Raw genomic sequence first — 21091 nt, 5'->3', positions numbered from 1 at the left:
TCCCATCTGGTTAGGGAATACTGGGAGTTTCTGGGAGCTTCTTCCGTTGAAACATGCATAGGATTGGTATACAGAACTTGGACTCTCAGTCTGACCTACCTCACTGGGTTGTTGTGAGGAAAAAAAATGGGGAGCTGGAAGATTAGGTATTGGATTTCTTACAGGAAGAAAAAACGCAGGATAGAAATATCATCTCTCTCTCTCTCGGGATTTTATTCTGGCCTATGCATTTAAGAGCATATAAAGAGCCAGGCTGCCCAAGGAAAATCCACAAGCAAGACAAGATGCAGTGGCATTATCCCATCCATGTTCCCCAGCAGGTGGTGTACACAGGTCTCATTCCTCTAACAACTGGAAGCAACATATGGCCATGAGGACTAGTATCAACTGATAGCCTGAGGTTGGAATCCTAGACATACAGCCTCGCCGCATGCCTTGAGCAGTAGTGCAGAAGCATCATTCATTAAAGGCAGTTTTCCGAGTCTCAAAGAAAATGGGGAAGAAACACGGAAGGAAGCGCTTCACCGGTTGAATGCAGGCCTGTGAGCCTGCTCTTAAAGCCACAGACCCCCCCCCCCGGGGCGATCGCATCGCTTGGAAAGGTCAGGTCGCGGCCAGCGTTTGGGAAAAGGTCTGACCCCGCCTTGACCTACAAGGTGGGGGCGGGGGGCTCCAGGGAGATCCTATAAAGGTTTAAGGCGGAGGCTTCACTCCCCAAACATTTTAGACCTCGAAAACCCGAAAGGGGGTGGTCGGCAACCTGGTATCCAAGCCGCTCTCTCCCTCCTGTTGCTTCCTTTGGAAAGCCACGTCGGGGTCACGCCTGGCCAGGTGAGTTCGTTTGCACGTTTGTTGGGGAGAATTGGTCCTTAGGCGATATAAAATGCCACCAAATAGCATATGTGCAAAGGCAGGCCTTGTGGAACTCGCCGCCACAAGCTAGAGAGCCCTGCAGAGCGCAAGCCTAGGCAGAAAGTCTCCCCTACAGGGCCGTTGTGGGGGGGGGGGGAGGCGTACGATTCCCACCTTGGGTTCCTTGCAAAAGCGGGTAAAGGAAATTTATTTATTTAAAGCTTCCGTCTGCCAGCGTCTCTGGACGGTCTTACAGTAAAAACAGCATGAAATAAAATAAAGCACAGCATCCAAATAATCCCAGTAAGATAAAACGCGCATTAAAACCTAATCAAACATTAAAATAATGGGGAAATTAAAAGGTTTGAAATTCGTGTATAATATACATTATAATCTAGGAGCTAATATATAACTTGAAGCAAATCACTTGTGCGAGCTCAGGAAAGCGTCTCTGGGCAGGAGCAGTGTATCTGCGACTATTTGTTACGCATTGCTTTCAGCTCCGGAACGGCCCGCTTGCCGAAGCTCTGGGAGGGCGTCGCTTTCGTGCCTTGCTTTTGGGGGGCTGCTGCTGTGTGGGATAAACTCTTGGGCCTCGGTGGGCCTTTTGGGGCGCTCGAGAGTGTGATGCTGAGCCAGGCTGCGCGTTTGGGAGCTGAGACTAGGCCCATGCATGGCCGCCTCTCTTCCAGCCTCATGCCTTGCTCTTCCCCTTCGCCTTTCCTGCAAATGCAACGCCCATGGAAAGCTCTCCGGCCGATAGCTTCGGCTGGAGAAAGGCGAAGCCTTCCGAGCAGCCTTTTCCAGCCTCGTGCTCTCCATATGCGCTGGATTGCAAGTCCCAGCGCCTGGCTAGAGGCGGCTGGAGCTGGGACTTGTGGTGCGGCGCATTTGGACGGCGCCGGCTTGGGGGTTTTCCATTTTGGCGTGGAGTCGCATTTCAGCACCGTCTTGCAGCAAACGGAAAGTCTGTGTAAATGCATACTCCAGAGCCAGCGGCCCGGGGTCTCTAAAGCAAGACCCCGAGCAAGCGACTTGGAGATAGATGTCCTTTCCCTTGCTTCTCTGCGTCCATTCTCTGCCCCCCGCATCGATCTCTCTTCCCCACCTTCCAGAATTTTTCAGAGGTCCATGCAGCAAGGACTTTCATAAGCTAGCTGAAAAAATAGCAATATGAGAACATGGCTTTCCACTTACCCTCTCCACATTATTACTGTTTCACGTGCTGGAATTATGGAGAGCCGAGTCCATGAAGAGGGGTGCAAAGGGTTGTAATACACTTGTCTATGTGGGGGCGCCAGGTTGGGGAAGGATGGGGTAGACACTAGCTAGATGGACGCCATCTTAGGACTTAGGTGGCAGCCTAAATTCCTCCAGTCCCCCCACCCCAGTGGACTCCTCTCCCACAGCTACATATTAGAAAGCAAACCCAAGAAAAATGACACCAAATTCTGCAAGTAGCTCAAGGCAGCTTCTATGCCTTCCCTTCTCTCCGTTTTATCCTCACCGAAACCCTGTGAGCTGGGCTAGGCTGTCAGCCTAACCCCAAGTCATGGCAAGTGGAGATTAGAACCCAGGCCATAGCACTAACCACTACACCATCCTGCTCACCGTCTCCTCTAATTTTGCTTTACCTTTTTACTGCAGCCATTAAAGAGGCCCAAATCCTTCAGAAAAGGGGTTTGCATCAGACAAAAAGAGCAGGAAGTATAATGCATGATAGAGATGTTCAAACTGTTGTTGCTATTATTATTTTGCAAGCAGAAGGAGATGTTACCTGAGTTTTGTTTGCTATATTTTTATTGTTCTTTTTTCCTGCAAAGGGGGAGGTAAAATGAAGCCTGCTGCTCCTCTTCCCATTTCATTCTCACAACAGCCTTGTTTGGTTGGTCAGGTTGAGAGTAACTGGCCCAAAGACATTAGGAGAGCTTCAGGGTGGAATGGACTACATCTTTCCAACCCCACACACAATCCTAAGGAGAATACCAAGGACTAGTATAGCTCCCCTTCTTGCAATTAAAATAACAGAAAATGGATGCTTTTAAAAGATGTGCTTTATTTTACTCCCCTCCCTCCAGTTTTTAAAACAATGAAAGAGTTCTAGATGAAAAGTCCTTCTGAAAAAAATTCAATGAAATTGTTTAACACTTAGATTTTTAACCTTTTAAGACAATTGCAAAATCTTGGACAGAAAGACCTTTAGGGGAAAAATAAGGTGATTTGAAAAGTAGAAGCTCTAAAAATTGTTTTTTAACCCCCCCCCCCTTTCCCAGGCAGAAAGCCTTTTTGAGACAATTAAAATGAAAAAACAAAACTAAAGCTTTTAAAAACTATCTTTTAAAAAAACAAAGGGAGAATGCTACATGAAAACCTTTCTTGAAACAATTAAAATGAAATGGTTTGCAAAGTGGAAGCTTTCAAAAGCTATTAAAAACCCATTTAAACCAAAGTAGTAGAATTCTAGGTGGAAAAAATGACTGCATTTTACATTGTCCCTTACCTATAACAGACTTGATTTCCATTTCAACACCAAATCCAGTCCCTCAATCTCCCACAAGCTGATAGGGTGGAAATGCCTCTTTTGCCAAAACAATGGAAGTAGCCTCGGGTCAAAAATACAACTCCCATCTTGAGATAAGGTGAGGATTTGTCTGTCTTTTCCTTGGAGGCAAAGAACCTGAATCAGGTTAGTATTTTCCTAATGTTTCCTTGCTAACACCCCCCCATCCCACCCCCACACACACTTTTATATGTAGGTTTTAGGAAATTTTAAGAGGACACTTTCTGACAAAGGGTTGGTTCTTTTCTTGACTTGGAAGTGTGCTCCTCGTTATGGCCTTGATATCTTGCCTCTTTGCTCTTGCTGGGAATGCAAGGCAGCTTAGGTGGGCCTCTGGGCCGTTGTACCCTCCCTTACAACAACCCTACGAGGTAGTTCAGGCTGAGAGTGCAGGACAGGCTCAAAGCTACCTGGGGTACCTCATAGCCAAGCGGGGGCTGGAATGAATGCAGGTCTTCTGCTTACAGCAGCAGAAAAGAAAAGCATCTTTTTTCTTAACTCTGTGAAAAGATGCCATTTGGAAGGGCCTGCTTGGTGATCTTATTTGGAGATGGGTAAAAGAAAGGATGCTGCTGAATTGATGCAGGTTTGGAGCATTTCCTCTGTGTGGTGATGGGGTGAAAACAGCCCAGGAATGCAGTGAGTAATCCTAAACATCTGGAGGGCAAGAACACCATGTCCGAGGTGTTCAGGGACGGTGCCTCAGGTGAAGGAAGTGGCCAGGGAGACATTTTTCTCCCTCTTTCATAAAATGGGAACTGAACCCATAAAGCTTGAGCAGTGGGAGAAGAACAAGTACGGGAAAAGGAAAGACTGGTTCACACAGAGCAGAGTTAACCTGTGGAGGTCCCTGCCACTAGATGGAGTGTTGGCCACCAATTCAAACAGGATTAAAAGGGGACCGGACTCCTGTGGAGTAGGGTAAAGGAGGTAGCCTTTAGCCATGAGGACTAGTAGCTACCTCCAGTATCGGAGGCAGTGTACCTATGTGCAGTCACCATGGGGACCTCATGAGGGGTGGGCTGGGTGGGCTCGTGAACTGGTCCAGCCATGGTCTTATGACATGGCTTGGTGGTACTAGGCCACTGGCATCCCAAGGCTGGGAAGAACCCTTCTCTTGAAAACCTGTGGAGGGGCAGAATAAGAAAAATGTTGCTTCTGTGTGTTTTTGCCACACTCTCTTCTCTCTTTCTCTGGTGTCTCTTGTTTTCTTCTCTCCTTCCTTCTTTTTTGCTTCTCTTTCCCCCTTTGCCCAGCCCAGATCAACTGGCAACAAATTTCCAGGCCTAACATGTGCTCAGAGGCACAATGTCTCTACAAGGGCATCTGCTTTCCGAACACAAGATGCCAAGTTTACTCCCCGGTTTTTCCAGTTCAAAGGTCCAGGTAGCATGGGATGCAAGATCAGCACAGGCGATGCATTTGTGACTGGGAGCTTGGCTTACTGGGGCGTGGGGGGCGAGGAGTGTATGCACATTATGAAATAAATAAGCGTGGTCCTCTACTTGTTTAAATTTGTAGCAACTGAACAGAAAGGCTACTTTTGGCCATGGTTCCAAAACGTGGCCATGTTTTGCTTTGGTTGCTGCAGCAAACAGACCTTGCAGGACCTCCTTCAAGCACTCCTTACAGACCTGGGAAGAAGAGGATGAGTACAGATTGGAGTCCTTACTCCTGTTCTGGTGTCTCTTCTTAATTCCTGGCCTGGGTTCTGTTTCTTGCAGGGTCTAGAAGCTTTCTCACCTTTTTGTCCCTCGGTTCCATCTTGATTCTTCTAGCAGAGCTCCGTGTCACTGAGAGAAGAGTCTCTTCACGGGTTGAGTGGACTCACTTCTCGTGACAACACGCTTTGAGCTCAGCAGCAACAGCAGTCCTTTTTAAACCACTCACTTGCGAGCGAGGCCTAGCTCAGGTTTGGCAGAAGTGCTCCTTTCCTGGCAGGAGAAGAAGAAAATGGCCAGTGTTCAGCCACAGAAAAAAGCCACCTTGAGATCCAAGTACCACGCGGAGATGGAGCAGAAGATGGAAGAGGTGGGATCTCAGGAAGAGCCCAACAGATTTCAGCCAGAGGAAGGAGCGGAAGAACTCCACGGAGACCCCAGTGCTGACGAGGCTGGCGAAGTTGGGGAACTCCTTGATGAGCCACCAAAATCGGGGGAATCGTTGCGGCACCTCTGGGAAATGGCCTTCCAGGAGTTCTTGGAAGAGAATGACATGGAGGAGCAGTTGCTGGAGGAGACCTCCCCATGGGTGGACACCAGGGCTTTCCTGGCCTCCTTTGAGCAGGTGGCCATGGCTTGCCGGTGGCCCAGAAGAGAGTGGGTGACCCGCCTCTTGCCTTCCTTGAATGAGGGAGCTGAGGGTGCCTTCATGCGGCTGGACGCCCAAGACCGGAGAGACTTCCAGAAGGTGAAGGCCGCCATCTTGCAGTGGGAGGCGGCGGACCGGGAGAAGAAGCGCCAGGACTTCCGCCGCTTCTGCTACCAGGAGGCCAGCGGTCCCCGGGAGGTCTGTGCTCAGCTCCAGGAGCTGGGCCACCAGTGGCTACAGGTGGAGAAATGCACCAAGGAGCAGATCTTGGAGATGCTGTTTCTGGAGCAGTTCCTGAACGTCCTGCCCGAGGAGATGCAGAAATGGGTCCAGGAACACGCCCCGGAGACCTGCACGCAAGCCGTCTCTCTGGCCGAAGATTTCCTGAGGCGGCTTCATGCCGCTGAAAGGGAGGAAGAGCAGGTAGGAAAGCATTATTGTTTGTATTTCTGTTTTTTTAGATATGTTCAGTACTAAAAATGTTGGAGAATAGTCCTGTGTTCTCAGGTGGCCAGGAAAAAATTGGAATTCAGTTCAGAGCTGATCTCTGAAGTTGGGAAAAGGACTCTTGGAGAGGGGTAAAAAGGGGCAGAGCATTGAGAGGTGGGGAATGGGGTTGCCAGATTCAAGCTGTCCTGACCCCACGCCAGTCTCCTTCCCTCCCACTCCAAAACATCCAGGCTAGATGTCCCAAAACTGCCTTCTAGTGAAAATTAAGGGTGAGGGGTGGAAGGAGCAAGGGAGACTGGGATCGCCTCTCTCCCTGTTTTGCATCGGATGCCTCCAAGTGTGAGGCCTTACAGGCATTTCAGTAGGTTTGTGTTCTTAGGAGGTGACTTCTAAGATCAAAATAACAAAATGCAAACATCCAAAAATGTGCAACAGCTAAAGCCAATTTCCGCTAGATGACTGCCATCCCGTAAACCAGCAAGGCATTAGTGATAGCCAGAAACCAATCAAGGGAAACATTACGAAGCCCATCATACTCTCAATTATCTGTAAATGTTTGTAGAAATTAGGAGAAGGCCTTGCTACAGAATATTGCAGAGTTCTGTCACGGTTCTGTTGCATCACGGAACCGTGGGTTTAGGAGGGGCTTTGGGGATCACCTAAACCATTCTCCTGCTCAGTGGAGGAAACTTGGAGCCACAACATTCATGGTAGACAGCTTTCAAGGGTCTGAGGAAAGGCTGAGGGTACGCAACCTTTCTGGATTAATGGGGAAGAACATAGGAGCCACGTCAATCACAGTCTGTCCTGGATTAAAGAGGATTCTGTTCCCATAACAACAAACCAAACACCCGAATGCAGGACGACACCCTCCTACCCAAGTTCCACAGCAACCAGTATTTACAGACCTGCCTCTGATAGCAGAAGTAGCATATTGTTATATTACAACGTAACATAACACTATTTATTGTATTATTGTTGTTAATTTTATTTCTGTGCTGCCTAATAGTCAAAGCTCTCCGGGGGGTTTCTTACAATAGGACAGGATACAATAAAAATAAAATATGAAGTATCGCTGACAATAAAAGCATCATGAAAATGTAGTACAGAGTTTTAAAAGGCAAATTTAAAACACATTTTATAAAAGCAACTGTTGCTTGTACAAATTAAATCTTTATTTAAAAAGATGGCAAAATGCCCAATACTATTAAAACTAATTATTTTCTCTCTTGGAGGAAAGTCTTACCTGGCACTAAAAAGATATTCAAGGTATGCCAGGTGGGCCGCTGTGGGCAGCTTGTTCCTTGTCCTTGTGACCACCAACTGCTATTTCTCTCTGCCCTCTTCAGGAGCTAGAAGAGGTGACTTCCAGTCAAGGGAAGGGACAGGGGGAAAGCCCCAAAAGGCAAGCCCAGGCCAAGAGTGAGACCAACTCTTTCCATAAGCCCTATGCAGGTAAGTGGTGTTTTGTAGGTGTGTGCTTTTTTAAAAAAAGAAGAGCTTTGGGGAGTTGTCTCTTTCCTGCCTCTTAAATTGCTGGGGTGGGGAGTTGTTGCTTGCTTAGAATTGATGGCAGCAGAGTGTAGATTCCCATCTAAAATCCTGCCTAGTGGTTAGAGCAGCCCTTTCCCATTCAGAGCCGTGCTGGCTCAGGGCAGGGTCTTCTGTTCCCACAACAACCACCCAAAGGAAACCCACAAGCGGGACCTGAGCGCAAGAGCCCTCTCCTGCCCATGTACCTCAGCAACTGGTGTACAGAGGCACGCTGTGTCTCTGATCCCAGAGCTAGCATATCACCATGAGGACTAGTAGCTTTTCCTTAGTCAGGAGCATAAGAAAAGCTATGCTGGGTTAGAGCAAGGGACTGGCTTGGCCTGTATTCTTTTCCCACCTTGGACAACTTGCTGCTCACAATATACCATGAGGACTAGTAGGCATTGATAGCCACTGCCTCCTCTAACGTGAATGTGTCCAATTCCTTCTAAAGCTGTCCAGACTGGAAACCACCACTGCATCTTGTGGCAGCAAGTTCCATAGTTTAGTTCTGCACTGTGTAAAGATGTCCTTTCTTTCGTTCATCTGTCCCAAATCTCCCAATTCGCAGCTTCATGGGATGATCCCTTTGGATTTTAAGATTGTGAGAAAAAGAGAGAAATTCTTCCCAGTCCACTTTCTCCACGCCAGGCCTCCTCTTGCTTCTGGTCGTGTCCCCGCTCACTCCTTTTTTTTCTAAATTAATATCTGTCCTCCATGTGGTTTGGACTACAACTTCTATCATGCTGGCTGAGGCTGAGTCCAAAATGTCTGTGTGGGGGAGAACCAAGAGTTGGGAAAGGCAGGCTTAACAGGTGGGACTAGGACCTGTTCCCAGGTTCAAATCCCAGTTTGGCCATGAAACTCGCTGGACCACTCATTCGTTCCCATCTTTTCAGCCAGTAGTTCTTGTTAGGTTGCCATGAGGATAAAATGGGAGCAGGTAGGAAAAGTGGTGGAGAGCTGAAATATTCAAAGTACATTTATTGATTTGATTTCTAAAACTGCACCCAATAATCCTGGGCAGGACTGAAACAGCTTGACCAAAATATATTCAGATTAAAAGAAAACTACTTAAAATGCAGAAAGAAATGATGCTGCTGTGGTTGGTGAGCCAGACCAAAAGTGGTTTCTTGTTTCCAAAGCATGATGATCCTTTCATATCAAATGTAGACCAACCTAACCTGATTTCTCCCCCTTCCCCCTCTTCTTCTTCCTCATTTTTCTGTTCTGACTGTCAGCAGTTGCCTGAGGCTCTGCAGGATAAGGGGGAACGGTTAGAAAACATTTTTGAATTGCCTTCAAATGGTGCGTGTTAAAAGATTTTGTGCTCCCCTTTGGGTTTGTAATATTTGAACTTCCCAGAGAGCGTCGCCTGTGGGGAGGCATGGAAACAAAATTGATGGGCATTTTGGGACTCCTTGTCTGTCCAGTAGGTTATGCCCAGCCCGGCACAAGCAAGAAGAAGTCTCTCCAATGGGGCCATTATGGGGAGATGAAATTAAAAGCCAGGTTCCCCGGCCGAGCAAACACGGTCTTCCCCTACCGCTGGAAACAAAGGGAAGACACCCAGGAGCGCCGCCGTTCGGAGAGGCTGCAAAGAATTTACCCCGTGGAGGTGCCCCCCTCGACACCCCCCTCGGCGCCCCTCCCTGAGCACCAGGAGAAGGGGAGCTTTTGGCAGGAGGTCCCCAACAGCGAGGTCAAAATCTGCCTGCTGTGCGGCAAGGCCCTCAAAGGCATGGCCAGCTACATCCGGCACGAGATGAATCACTCCGGGAAGAAGCGTTACACGTGCTGCTACTGCCCGAAGGGGTTCTGCTGGCGGTCGGAACTGACCCGCCACGAGTGCACCCACACGGGGAAGAAGCCACACGAGTGCTCCTTCTGCGGGGAAGGCTTTGACCGCAAGTGGAAGCGGGATCGGCACCAGCTGATGCACGCTCGCAGCAGGGGGAGGCTGTGATCGGCAGCGGGGGGAGAGCCAAACCGAGCAAGAGGGGCCTGGGAGTGGCTGGGAGTTCTTGACCTGAGTCTTTTTAAAAATGCTCTTTGTTTCTTTTTTTCCTTTTCGAGAACTAACAACAAACTAAAGTCAGTAAGAGGCAAGTCCACCCACGGAGGAGCTCAGATACCAGAAAAGCTATCCATGAAAATTACTTTGCTTGGGTGGGTCATGCAACCCAAGGATGGGATTTGTAGGAAAACGGGGCTCCTCTTCTGAGGTTTAGGGGGAAAGATAAATCTTACCGTTGCATTCCAGCAATTTCTCCCGCTCTTACAAGATTTGCAGAAGCAGGTTTTTATTTGGGGACTGTGCCTTTATTTGCTGCCCCTGATGGCTTTGGGTATGTGTGAGTTCTGCAGTGGCTCTGATGATCTAACCCACCTATCCACCCCACAAAGAGGTGCCTGCAGAGCATTTGGGCTACATCCCCCATCAGCCAACAGGGAAGTGGGCTTGATCCTCATCTTTGGGGAAGGCTGATCCTGACCTGTCCTGTGGTGACCCCTGCCTCCCCTGGCGCCACCCCCAGCCCTCTCCCAAATCTAACCCTTCGCTGCCACCCCAGCCAAAATAAAGAAATCTGATATTTCCTTAGGCCACAATCTCTGGCCATTCAGACAGGAAAAAGTTCTTTGACTTCAAGCATGCTGGAAGTCGGAAGATGTTTTCTTGCCCAAACAAGCATGAGATTGTGCCCCCAATTCCTGTATTAAAGGGTAGTTCTTAAAGACACTGCTTGGTCAGTAAAAAATGGTCAGCATGTGATACATTTCCCTCTTGTCATATACTTCTTTTGAGGAAAGCCTTCCCGAATTAAGACGTTCCAATTAAGCATGATGATTTCAACGTAATTTAACACACATTGCATTAGGGCTGTTAGCTTGTTCTGATTTCTCTCAAAATATCTGAATATTTTTTTAACTTCTAAAAATTCTGCAAAGAATGCAATGAGAAAGAAGAATTATGATTTGAGCAGCATGCTTCTTTAAAGTCAAGGATTAGTAAGAGCAGTTTGACTTATCTAGCTTAAGTTTTAAAAAAAATATTCCTGCTGTTGCATGCATGTGTTAAGATGCTTACAAATGTGTGCCTTATTTTCTAAAGTGAAGGGAAAAGTTGACAGCCAACTTTCAGGGCCTTTTGTAGAGAAAGGTGACACCAGAGCCACTGGGGGAAATCCTGAGATAGTCAAGAGTGGACTGTACCACCTAAGGCTGTAGGGGAGGTGATACCATTTTTTGAAAACCCTGCTGCATTAAAAAAAAAACACGCATTGCAAGTAAAACAAAGAAGTATAAGGGAGGAGAAGTTCCAGGCAGGACTGAGATTTTATATGTATAGTAGCCGGGTTTTTTCTGTCGAGAGACCATTTAAAGAAAAGTTGACCATGTCTTGTGAAATGTTATAATCCATTGTGTGAACCCCCCTCCCACCCCGTGGATAAAATGGGGGGCCTTTCCCCCACATCTTCCCTAGAAAGGTGACCTGGGCTTGCCCCTCGAGGGGTGTCGTCCTCATGCTAACTTGCCTGTGGGTTGAAAATCGGTTGTGTGTAAGAGTCACGGCCCAGCTCAACCCGGGCTGCCCACCGAGGGTCCTGGGCCTGCACATGGACACACACGGCTGGGCTAGCTGTTATGCATGGATCCGGCCTCGTCTCCGTCTCAGATGTGGATCCTTTTGCGTTCATACTCAACATACGTGCCTCCTGAAGCCATCTCCAACCTGGGACTTTCTGGGTAGGTTGTACTACCTCTCCCATCACTCCCAGACTGGGGGTGATGGGAGCTATGATACCAACACATCTAGAAGGCTGCAGGTTACAGAAGGCGAGTTCAACCAGGCAGTATGAAGAAGTACAGAAATTGCCTTTCTCCTCCCCTTTTTACAAGTGCTTTTTGCAAATGTCTAACCAACAGCCTATAGTACCAACCAAATCTTGCATGGGCATTTGAAGTTCTACCCGGAGCTGTTCCCACTAAGGGCAGGTCTGCCCTTCTTAGGAAGGCAGGAAATCCATCTTCACCATGTTGCCAAGGGACTGCCGTTCTGAATTCAGGTTTGATCATATTAGCTTGGACTGAGGGTTGAAGGAAATCATTTTATAAAGTCTGTCATAGTCTAAAATTCAAAAACACTTTTGTATTTTTGGAAGAACCTGCATGTGCTGTTATAAGAACTCTTATTAAAATTAGCTTTCTCAATAGACTCTGCATGGTTCCTGATGAATGGCAGTTTTAAAAATCATAGAGTGGGAAGGCCTTCGGATTTTTACATATTCCCCCCAAATTCTCAAGATTGAATTGGCTTTCCTTTGCTGCTTTAAACAGACTGCCTGTGTTTTTGGCCTGCTTTCCTTTGCTTTTGGGTCCCAAAGAAGATGTCCAAAATAGTGTTTGGCGCTTGGACTGGAAGATAGATATTTGACTCCATATATTGCAGCCTAAAATGGCTTTAAAGAACAATTTAAGATTATTTTGTCCTTTGTTAACCTTGATCCTTCCTACCAGTTACCATCAGATCCAGACAATGTAGCCAATGACCTGGGAACATGGGAGTTAGCAAAACGTCTGGAGGGACCTTGGGGAAGGTTGGACAAATGTCAGGTGTTTGGGGCTCCCCAAAACATGGAACTTCAGTGTCTATAGGTAAGTTCCGAAAGCTGCCTTTATTTATTTATTTAGCTAGCAAACTTCTATGCTGCCCCATTCACCAAAGGCTCGGGGCAGCTTACAAACGTAAATAAAATCACCAATACAATTAAATATAAAATTGGAGACATCCTGGCCAAAGTTATTAAAATCAATAATATCGACAATTAAAATTACGTTTAAATAAAAAGATCTTGGCCTGGTGCCGAAAAGCAAGTAACGACTGCACCAGGTGGACCTCTCTGGGGAGCCCATTCCATAGGTGGGGCGCCACCGCAGAGAAGGCCCTCCCACCCTCCTAATATCCTTCACGGAGGGCTCCTGAAGAAGGGCCTCTGCCGCCGATCTCAAGGGGCGGGAGAGCACGTATGGACACAAGCACTCCTTTAGGTAACCAGGTCCCAAGCCGTTCAGGGCTTTATAGGTGATAACCAACACCTTGAATTGGGCCCGGAGTTCAATGGGAAGCCAGTGAAGCTGATGGAGGACTGGAGTATATGAGCACAACGCCCAGTCCCCGTCAGCAGCCTGGCAGCTCTGTTTTGCACCAATTGAAGTATCTGGACCGTATTCGAGGGCAGCCCCACGTAGAGCGCGGTACAGAAGTCTAGTCGGGAAGTCACCAACGCGTGTGTCACTGTCGCCAGGCAGTCGTTCTCCAGGTAGGGATGCAGCTGATGGATCAGCCGAAGCTGAAGGAAAGCGCTCCTCGCCACTGCTGTTACTTGAGCTTCCAATGATAGCTCTGGGTCGAGGAGCACTTCCAAGCTGCCAGTGGGATTTCCCAAGGAAGGACAAAATGGGGCCACTGAAAGCAAGAACAAAGCCGTGCATGTTTTTCCTGCACGACTTGGTCTATATTACTAGTTTTTTGGGCTCAATTTATTTTAACTGCTCCACTGACATTTTTGTCACCAGCCACTGCTCCAAGAGACCCAGACTAATCTCATTTTTGGACTGTCCCAAACAAAGGGAACACTGGAAATAATCTACCTAGACCATAGCAAAGCTTTTGACATAGTGCCACATGACATTCTGAGAAGCGATACAGAAGAAACGGGAGTAGATAGAAAACCTATGAGGTGGATCCAGAATTGGGTGCTAAATTGGACACAGTGCTCATCCAAGGGCCCATCTCAAACTGGAGGGAGGTATTTAGTGGGGTGCCACAGGGTTCAGTCCTAGGCCCAGTGCTCTTCAACATCCTTAATGATTTAGATGAGGAAGCACAAGGAAAGATAATCAGAGTTGCAGACGATGCAAAAGTGGGTGGAACAGCAAACACCCTAGAAGACAGAATGAAGTTCCAGGGTGATCTTGATAAACTTGAACACTGGCTGAAAGCAACAGAATGAGGTTCAATAAGGATGAGTGCCAATTCTCTACCTAGGAAGAACAAAGGCATCAATACAGAATGGGAAATGCACAGTTCAACAGAACTGAAAAAGAAAAAGATCTCTGAGTAAATTTGGACAAAAGGCTGAATAGGAGGCAACGATATGATGCAGCCGCCAAAGGGCACATGCTATTTTGGGATGCATTAACAGAAGTATTACTTCCTCTATACTCCTCACTAGTCAGACCTCATCTGGAATACTGTCTAGTTCTGGGCACCAAGATTTAGGAAAGATGCAGAAAAATTTGAACGGGTCCAGAGGAAGACAACAAAAATGGTCAGGGTTGAGAATTCCTGCCCTGTGAGAGAACTGGGCATGTTCAGCCTTGAGAAGAGAGGGCTGAGGGGGGACATGGCGTCCCTCTATAAGTACCTCAAGGGCTGTCACAAAGAGGATGGTCAAGATCTCTCCTCACTGACACCAGGGTGTGGGACACCGAAGAATCAATTCAAGTTAAGTTGCAAAAACGCAGATTCAGGAAGGACATCAGGAAGAGCTTCCGCACTGTCAGCAATAGGAAGCAGGTGGAAGCAGCTGCCTGGAGAGGCGGTGGGCTCTCCCGCACTGGAGAGGTTGAAGGGGAAACTGGGCAGCCATCTGAGTGAGATGGTGCGTCTTGGTGTCCTGCACCAGCAGGAGGTTGGACCCGATGGCCTTCATGGCCCCTTCTAACGCTAGTATTCCATGATTCTACACCCCCAGTCAATGGATTGATATGTTTGGTGGGCGAGGAATCGCTGAAAAACTGGTGGAGGCATCTTCTCTGTAGAAAGTCCCTTTCATTCGGGTAAGGCAGATCCTGAATCCAACCCTGGACAAATTCCTTAGTTTTTCTAGCCACCTCTCCTCATCTTCTGAGCGGCATTTTTATGGGCTTGGGGGGAAGGGGGCTGCCATAAGCAGGAGGCCAGTTTTGCCAGCCCAGGTGCATTTGGTTAAATCTGGAGTCAACCCCCTATGTAAAAGCCAGATGCCCCTCCCCTTGGAGTTCCCGCCCACTGCGCGACCTTTGCAAGGAGCTGGTCCCTGGGAAAACTGCAGCACGGATCTCCCCCAGCACCCAAAGGGTTACAATGGGCAGAGGCGGGATACCAAGACCAGAGTAGCAGGAAACCTGGGAGGGCATGGGCGGAGGATGCAAATCACAGCGGATGCAACCCTTTTCCTGCCCCACCTCTTTGCCCTCCTCCTCCGGCTTCTTCCAGTTTTATTTGCTGGAGCTGATCGCCTCCCCAGCAGTGGAAGGGATAGATCTGGATTGGCGCTTGGCTGCGTGGATGGCTTAATTCAAGAGGAAGAAAGGGAGCCGACAGGGCGCTTGAAAGGAGCTAGGCAGCTGCAGGGCTAGAACCGCCAAGCGAGCTGCCTTCCAAATGCAGCTTGCGGCCTGCATGGTGAAATATTAACTGGTTCTGAACTGGCCCTGCCCGCCCCTGCTGGCCACCGGACCCTTCTGGGCAGGGAACAGTAGAAGGGCTTTGAGCAGCGTGGTGGTGATCTGTGCAGCCCCAGCGTGTTGCTTGGCTTTGCCTCTTGGCTTCCTCCCTCTGCTCCGGGCTCCTGCCTCCTGGCTCCCCTCCAAGCACCCCCTTGCCTCCGACAGAGGGAGAGAAGCCTCCTGCCAGCCCAGCGCCCATGTTGATTTCATGCATTCAACAAAGCAGGCTACTGCCCACAGGAGCTCCGGCTGCGCAAGCCTGTAAAAGCAGCTTTTGCTACCCCCACAAAATCCCTCCACCCAAAATACTGGAACAGAGCTGAGTTCGCCCAGATCTGGGAGAATGGCCCTCGACCAGCAGGGAAAGCGGCTGTGTGGCCAGGCTGACTTTGGGGCAAGCAGAGAACTGGGAATGGGAACTGGGGAAGAGCTCAAGATGGGCTGCCAAACTGGAGTGGGACTGGAGCCAAGGAAGGAGGGTTGCCGTCTGGACAGTGGCTGCACGGTGAGATTCCCAAGATGGGAAGGGCCGCAGCAGGTGAAACAAGAACCTGAAGAGCAGCTGTCCCAGTGCTGGGAAGCCCAGTGGCAGGAGCTCCTGAAGACGGCGGGGTCCCCTCACTCAGAACTGAGGGTCCCAGAGTTGCTGGAGGAGCCCATGCCGTGGGACGACGTCAAGGCCTTCCTGGCCTCTTTTGAGCAAGTGGCAGAGGCCTGCCGGTGGCCCAAGGAGGAGTGGGCGGCCCGACTGCGGCCAGCCCTCAGAGGAGAAGCAGAGCAGGCCTTCAGTGGCCTGGCTGCCCAAGACAGACAGGATTATGGGAAAGTGAAGGCAGCCATCTTGCGAGGGGATGCCATGAGCCGGGAGAAGCAGCGGCAACACTTCCGGCACTTCTGTTACCAGGAAGCCGAGGGGCCCCGAGGTGTGTACAGTCGCTTGCAGGAGCTTTGCTCTCAGTGGCTGAAAGTCGAGCGGCACTCCAAGGAGCAGATCCTGGAAACACTGATCCTGGAGCAGTTCCTGAGCATTTTGCCACAGGAAATGCAGAGCTGGGTTCGGGGGAATGGACCAGAGACGTGTTCCCACGCGGTAGCCTTGGCTGAAAGTTTCCTACAGCAGCAACAAGCGAACGAGAAGCAGAAACAGCAGGTACAACTTGTGCGAGTGTTTAAAGTGCTTCTCAGTTCACTCTGTGTACAACATCCCTGTAAGGTAGGCTGGTAGCATTAACATTGTGCTGATGAAAGATGGAGAGAGGGCAGCTTGCCTAGGCAGTGTAGTGAATTTATGCTCAAGGCAACCTTGGAAAACTGTCTCTTCTGATTTATAGCCCTGTCTGTTGTTCTTTCATTTCTTAATTGTATCTGTTTTCATCTTATGTTTTAATCTGGCATTCAGGTTCTGCTTTTAATCTGTATTTCATCGAGTCTAAAAAACCACTAGCCCTGTCATTTCCATGCTGACTGTTGGAACTCAGGGCTTTCCTCTTCTACAGAAAAACACAGGCTGCTTGAGTGACCTCAGGGCAGGATTGTTGCGATGAGGAACTCTGTGCGTGGTCCTGAAGCAGGAGCATGTGCAAAACTCCTGCAGCTCAGCTGTGGTTGAGAGCTGCCCCCTTTCAGCACACAGGCCCTGGCACGGAGCGGGAAGGAATGTGCGGACCCTGGTCCCAGGGTATTCGAAAGAGGCTTTTCTCCCTCACCAGCTTGCCCCTCATTGAAGTCATTGGAAGGCATATTCCTGGTGGTCCCACACAGACTGCTGGCCTGGCTGAGGTCCAGCAGGGGAAGAGCCTTCAGCGTGGTGGCCCCTTCCCTGTGGTTCTCCATGCCTTTATAGATCAGGCAAGAACCACCACCATGTTGCTTTGACACCCACTAAAGAGTTCTCCAAGAGGCCTTTCCTCCCAAGCAGCCGCAGGTTCTAGTGCTGTTGTGTTTCCAATGCATACGGTTTTATCTTTTTATTCTTCACCGCTTTGGAATCTACAGTGGTACCTCTGCTCACGAACGCCTCAGTTCACAACCAAATTGGGTCATGAACAGAAATTTCTGAAAAATTTTGCCTCAGGTCGCAAACTCTGCATCGGGTGACGATCACGATCATGCCCGTCTCCCCCCCCCCCCAAGCGCACCCGTGATTGCGGTCGTGCTTGTGCGGGGAACACGGGTGCGATCGCGGTCATGCTGGGGGGGGGAGAGATGGCTGCGATCTTTGTTGTTCTTTGTCGCTTTGCTTCAAATTTTTGTGAGTAAAAGATAGTTGCAGAACGGATTAACCTTATTTATTTTATTTATTTATTAGAACATTTCTATGCCGCCCCTTGCCGAAGCCTCGGGGCGGCTTACAACACAATAAAATACAATAAAATACAAAAATAACAATATAAAGTTAAAATTAACAATATAAAATAAATATAAAATATAAAAGAAGTCACCCTGGCCAGATAAATAAGCAAATATTGTTAACAATTAAAATGACGTTTACATAAAAAGGTCTTATGGGGAAATTTGACTTGGCTCACGACCAATTTGTATCATGTCCAGAGTCCTGGAACGGATTAAGTTCGTGAGCCAAGGTACCACTGTACTTAGATTGGCAGCAGGATAAAAATTCTGTAACTCAATAAGTGATAAATCAACTCGGTGCTTAGCACTGGGTGGGGCTTTTCATTAGACCCTCGAATTTTGCCCACACATGAGCCAAAAGCAAAAGAATGGCTTTGGAAGGCTTGCAGAGTGTGCTGGTGGTAGGTGTGCTGCAGATGTGTAGGACTACAATTCCCATTCGCCCTGGCCAGCATGCTTACCAGGGAGGATGGCAGTTGTAGCCTAACACAGCTGGAGGCCCCTCGGTTTTTGGAAGGTGACTTCTGCTGGCTGGGTGGTGATGGGGATTGTAGTCCCACACAGGGTGGGGGGAATGCAGGTGGGGAAAGGGTTGACCACACGAAGCTGCCCCTGACTCCCCAAACTTTGTTGATTCCAGCGATTTGAAGGGAAATCCGACTTTGGGTCATGGATCCGGGAGCCAGAAAGCCTTTCCAACCTACTGCAACTCATTTGGAGATCTACCAGTTGATCCCAGTTTACCCCCTCTGTGGTCACAGCTGGTAATTGGGGCGGGGAGTTCTTTGGTAGATGAGTAAACTTCAGGGCTCATTTACAAGGCTGGTGTCACAAACCGGATCCTAAAATGCCCCCTGTTTGGCATTCAATAGTTCAGGTCAGGGGTCCCCTCCACAACTTCCCGCATGCACAGCCAAGGCCGGGGCTGATGGGAGTTGTGGTCCCAGGCTTCCAGGGGTTGTCAGCTCCCATGCCCCAGTGACTACATTGCCCTGAATGCATCTCCCCCGCAGTTTCAGACGACAGGACCCTCTGAGGAGCAAGTGGCGGATTTCTCCACCAGCGAGCCAACCCAGGCAGCCACGGAGCTCCGACTGGCCTGGAGAGAGGTCAAAATGGAGAGCGCTGAGGATGCCGGTTTGCCGGGTAGGACCCTGAGCTTTTCTCTGAATCCTTCCTTCCTTTCCAGACATCTCTTGTATGATATTAGTTTGCAGCCTCCTTGAAGAAAGAATGTGGACTCCAGGTTTTGTGTTGTGCGCGTGCGTGTGTGTGTGTGAGAGAGGGAGAGCGGGAGAGAGACCAGCCTAGTGGTGCGTGTCTCCAGGTTGCGGATGATGGGAGTTGGAGTCCAGTGCATCCAAGGATGACAGCTTGAGAAAAGCTGGCCCAGTGAAATGGCCTGGGTAAGAGATTCAGAAGAAGCAAACACGGATTTTCTTCCTCGCTGCAGAATGATCACCATGGGTCAGGCCTAGCTTGGTGTGCTAAGCAGCCATCGAAATGGTATACAGAACTGAGAACAATAAAGCATGAAAACAACAAAAATGGTAGAACTGCGCATTTTGAAAGGCCAGATGGGAAAAATGACTCTCTTTATAACCTTTCCAAAGTCCCAGAAAATGGAGGGCCATGTGTGGTTCCTGAATGGCTTTATAGTCGGGACTTAACACAGGAGGATGCCCTTACCTTACCTGATACATCCCTGACCAAGAGGCCTTTGCAGGTAATGGCCTCTCCTGCCCACCTTACTCCTTGGAAAGGTTCATAGCAAGACAGCCAGGTTCAAATCGAGCCTGGAAAGCGTCTGGCCACCAGAGCAGGCCTTTCTGAAAGGGCTGCAGTCAGTGTTACACAAGAGTTGCACAAGCGAAACTGTGCAAACACATGCCTTGCAACTGACCCTAGCTAGAGATTCAGTTCAGGATGTGGTCTGAACCCAACCGAGACAGTACACCATGGTGAACAACCCATAGTTGACAACCCAGCCACAAACCATGGGTTCTTTTCATAGGTTGTTTGTGGTTAACAGGCCATGGTTTGTTCAGGCAGCTGGATTCCATCAACATGATGCCCCATGTTTCAGCACCAGCTCACAGTTCAGCAACAACCAATGCTCAACCCGTATTCACCATTGATTGTGGGTTCTCATGTCATGGGCTTTTTCTAGCAAGAGTGTGGAGAAGCAGGTATCAATCTGAGTTGAACCCCATCTAGGCTACCCTGCACTTGATTTCCGTGATGCTGCAGGACGTTTTTAACTGTTGTGTTGACAATCGAGTGTTTAGACAGGAGGGAGAAAATTCAGACCTGAGGGTGAATTCTAGACCCACCTGTGGTTTCCTATGTATTCCTGATCTCTCTAGTTGCTGGAAGTAAAAGCCTGAAGGTGCAATGAGTTAATATTTTGGGTACCAGCCCTTTACCTTTTTGGCCCACCTATTTTAATCCTTTGTAACTTGAATGCATCCCCCAAAGAGCTTCTCCAGAGCAGAATTCCTTGAGCTGGGAGAGGGGCCCCCAACACCTGGTTGGGTAGCTGTTGGGCAGGCTTGTGTGGGTTTGTTATCCATGATTTGCCAGGCACAGGCAGGAGGGAGTGGCGTGCCCCTCATTTCTGGGTTCTGTAAACAACTCACGCTTATATTTTTTATTTATTTTATATTATTAATTTTAATTTTATATTGTTATTTTTGTATTGTATTTTATTGTGTTGTAAGCCGCCCTGAGGCTTTGGCAAGGGGCGGCATAGAAATTTTCTAATAATAGTAGTAATAATAATAATCCAGGGACCCCTCCTGCATCACACTGATTCTCGCTTTATTCCCACAGTCTGCAGGGAGACGAATGAGAACAAAGGGCCCCCACCTGGATGGGAAATTTCCGAGAGAGAAGTTCATCGGATTACACTGGGAGAAGCAGAACAGAATTTCTCCCCATGCTGGGAGGTGGGAGACAGATCAACAAACGAACCCGCACTGGCAAGGGTGCAGGCTGACACTTGGGAAGGCTGTCCGAGAGGGGCAGTACAAAGCAAACCCCATGAAATGTCTGTACTGCACACAGGAAAGGGGGAAAATATTTGTGCTGACTGTGGGAAGAGCTTCAGGTGGAACTCAAGGCTTGTGGCTCACCGGCGGCTGCATACCGGTGAGAAACCTTACAAGTGTTCCCTCTGCGGGAAAAGTTTCCGCAGGAATGCTCATCTCTGCCAGCACCACCGGATCCACACGGGGGAGAAGCCCTACGAATGTCCCGACTGTGGGAAGAGTTTCAATGACAAGTCAACGTTCCTGAAGCACAGGAGAACGCACACGGGGGACAAGCCCTATCGGTGTTCCAGCTGCGGGAAGAGCTTCATCCAAAGTTCACATCTTTCCAGACATCAGAGAATCCATGCTGGAGAAAAACTGTGACTAGTGGATTGAGGAGGCCTGGAAGTTCTGAGAGCACATAAGAGAATCCACACAGGGGAGGGGAGCTATGTGCGGGAGGTGAACCTCTTTCCACCTGAGGGTCGTATTCCACTTTGGAGACATG

At 48.9% G+C, this 21091-nt stretch overlaps 1 protein-coding gene across 1 annotated transcript in view; it reads left to right on the top strand.

Annotated features, from left to right (window-relative positions):
• LOC123035080 (zinc finger protein 883-like) overlaps window positions 1-21091 on the top strand; it is a 154031-nt gene that overhangs the window by 64931 nt on the left and 68009 nt on the right. Inside the window, exon 6 of the mRNA XM_044452919.1 lies at window positions 20630-20963. Within this exon, the coding sequence (XP_044308854.1) occupies window positions 20630-20963 (334 nt within the window). The remainder of the gene's footprint in view (window positions 1-20629; window positions 20964-21091) is intronic.

This window comes from Varanus komodoensis, unplaced genomic scaffold, assembly GCF_004798865.1.
Source record: "Varanus komodoensis strain SLA01 unplaced genomic scaffold, ASM479886v1 scaffold76, whole genome shotgun sequence".
Lineage (NCBI taxonomy): Eukaryota > Metazoa > Chordata > Lepidosauria > Squamata > Varanidae > Varanus > Varanus komodoensis.
Note: the sequence above shows the minus strand (reverse complement) of the source record. Positions and strands in the feature narration are given on the sequence as shown.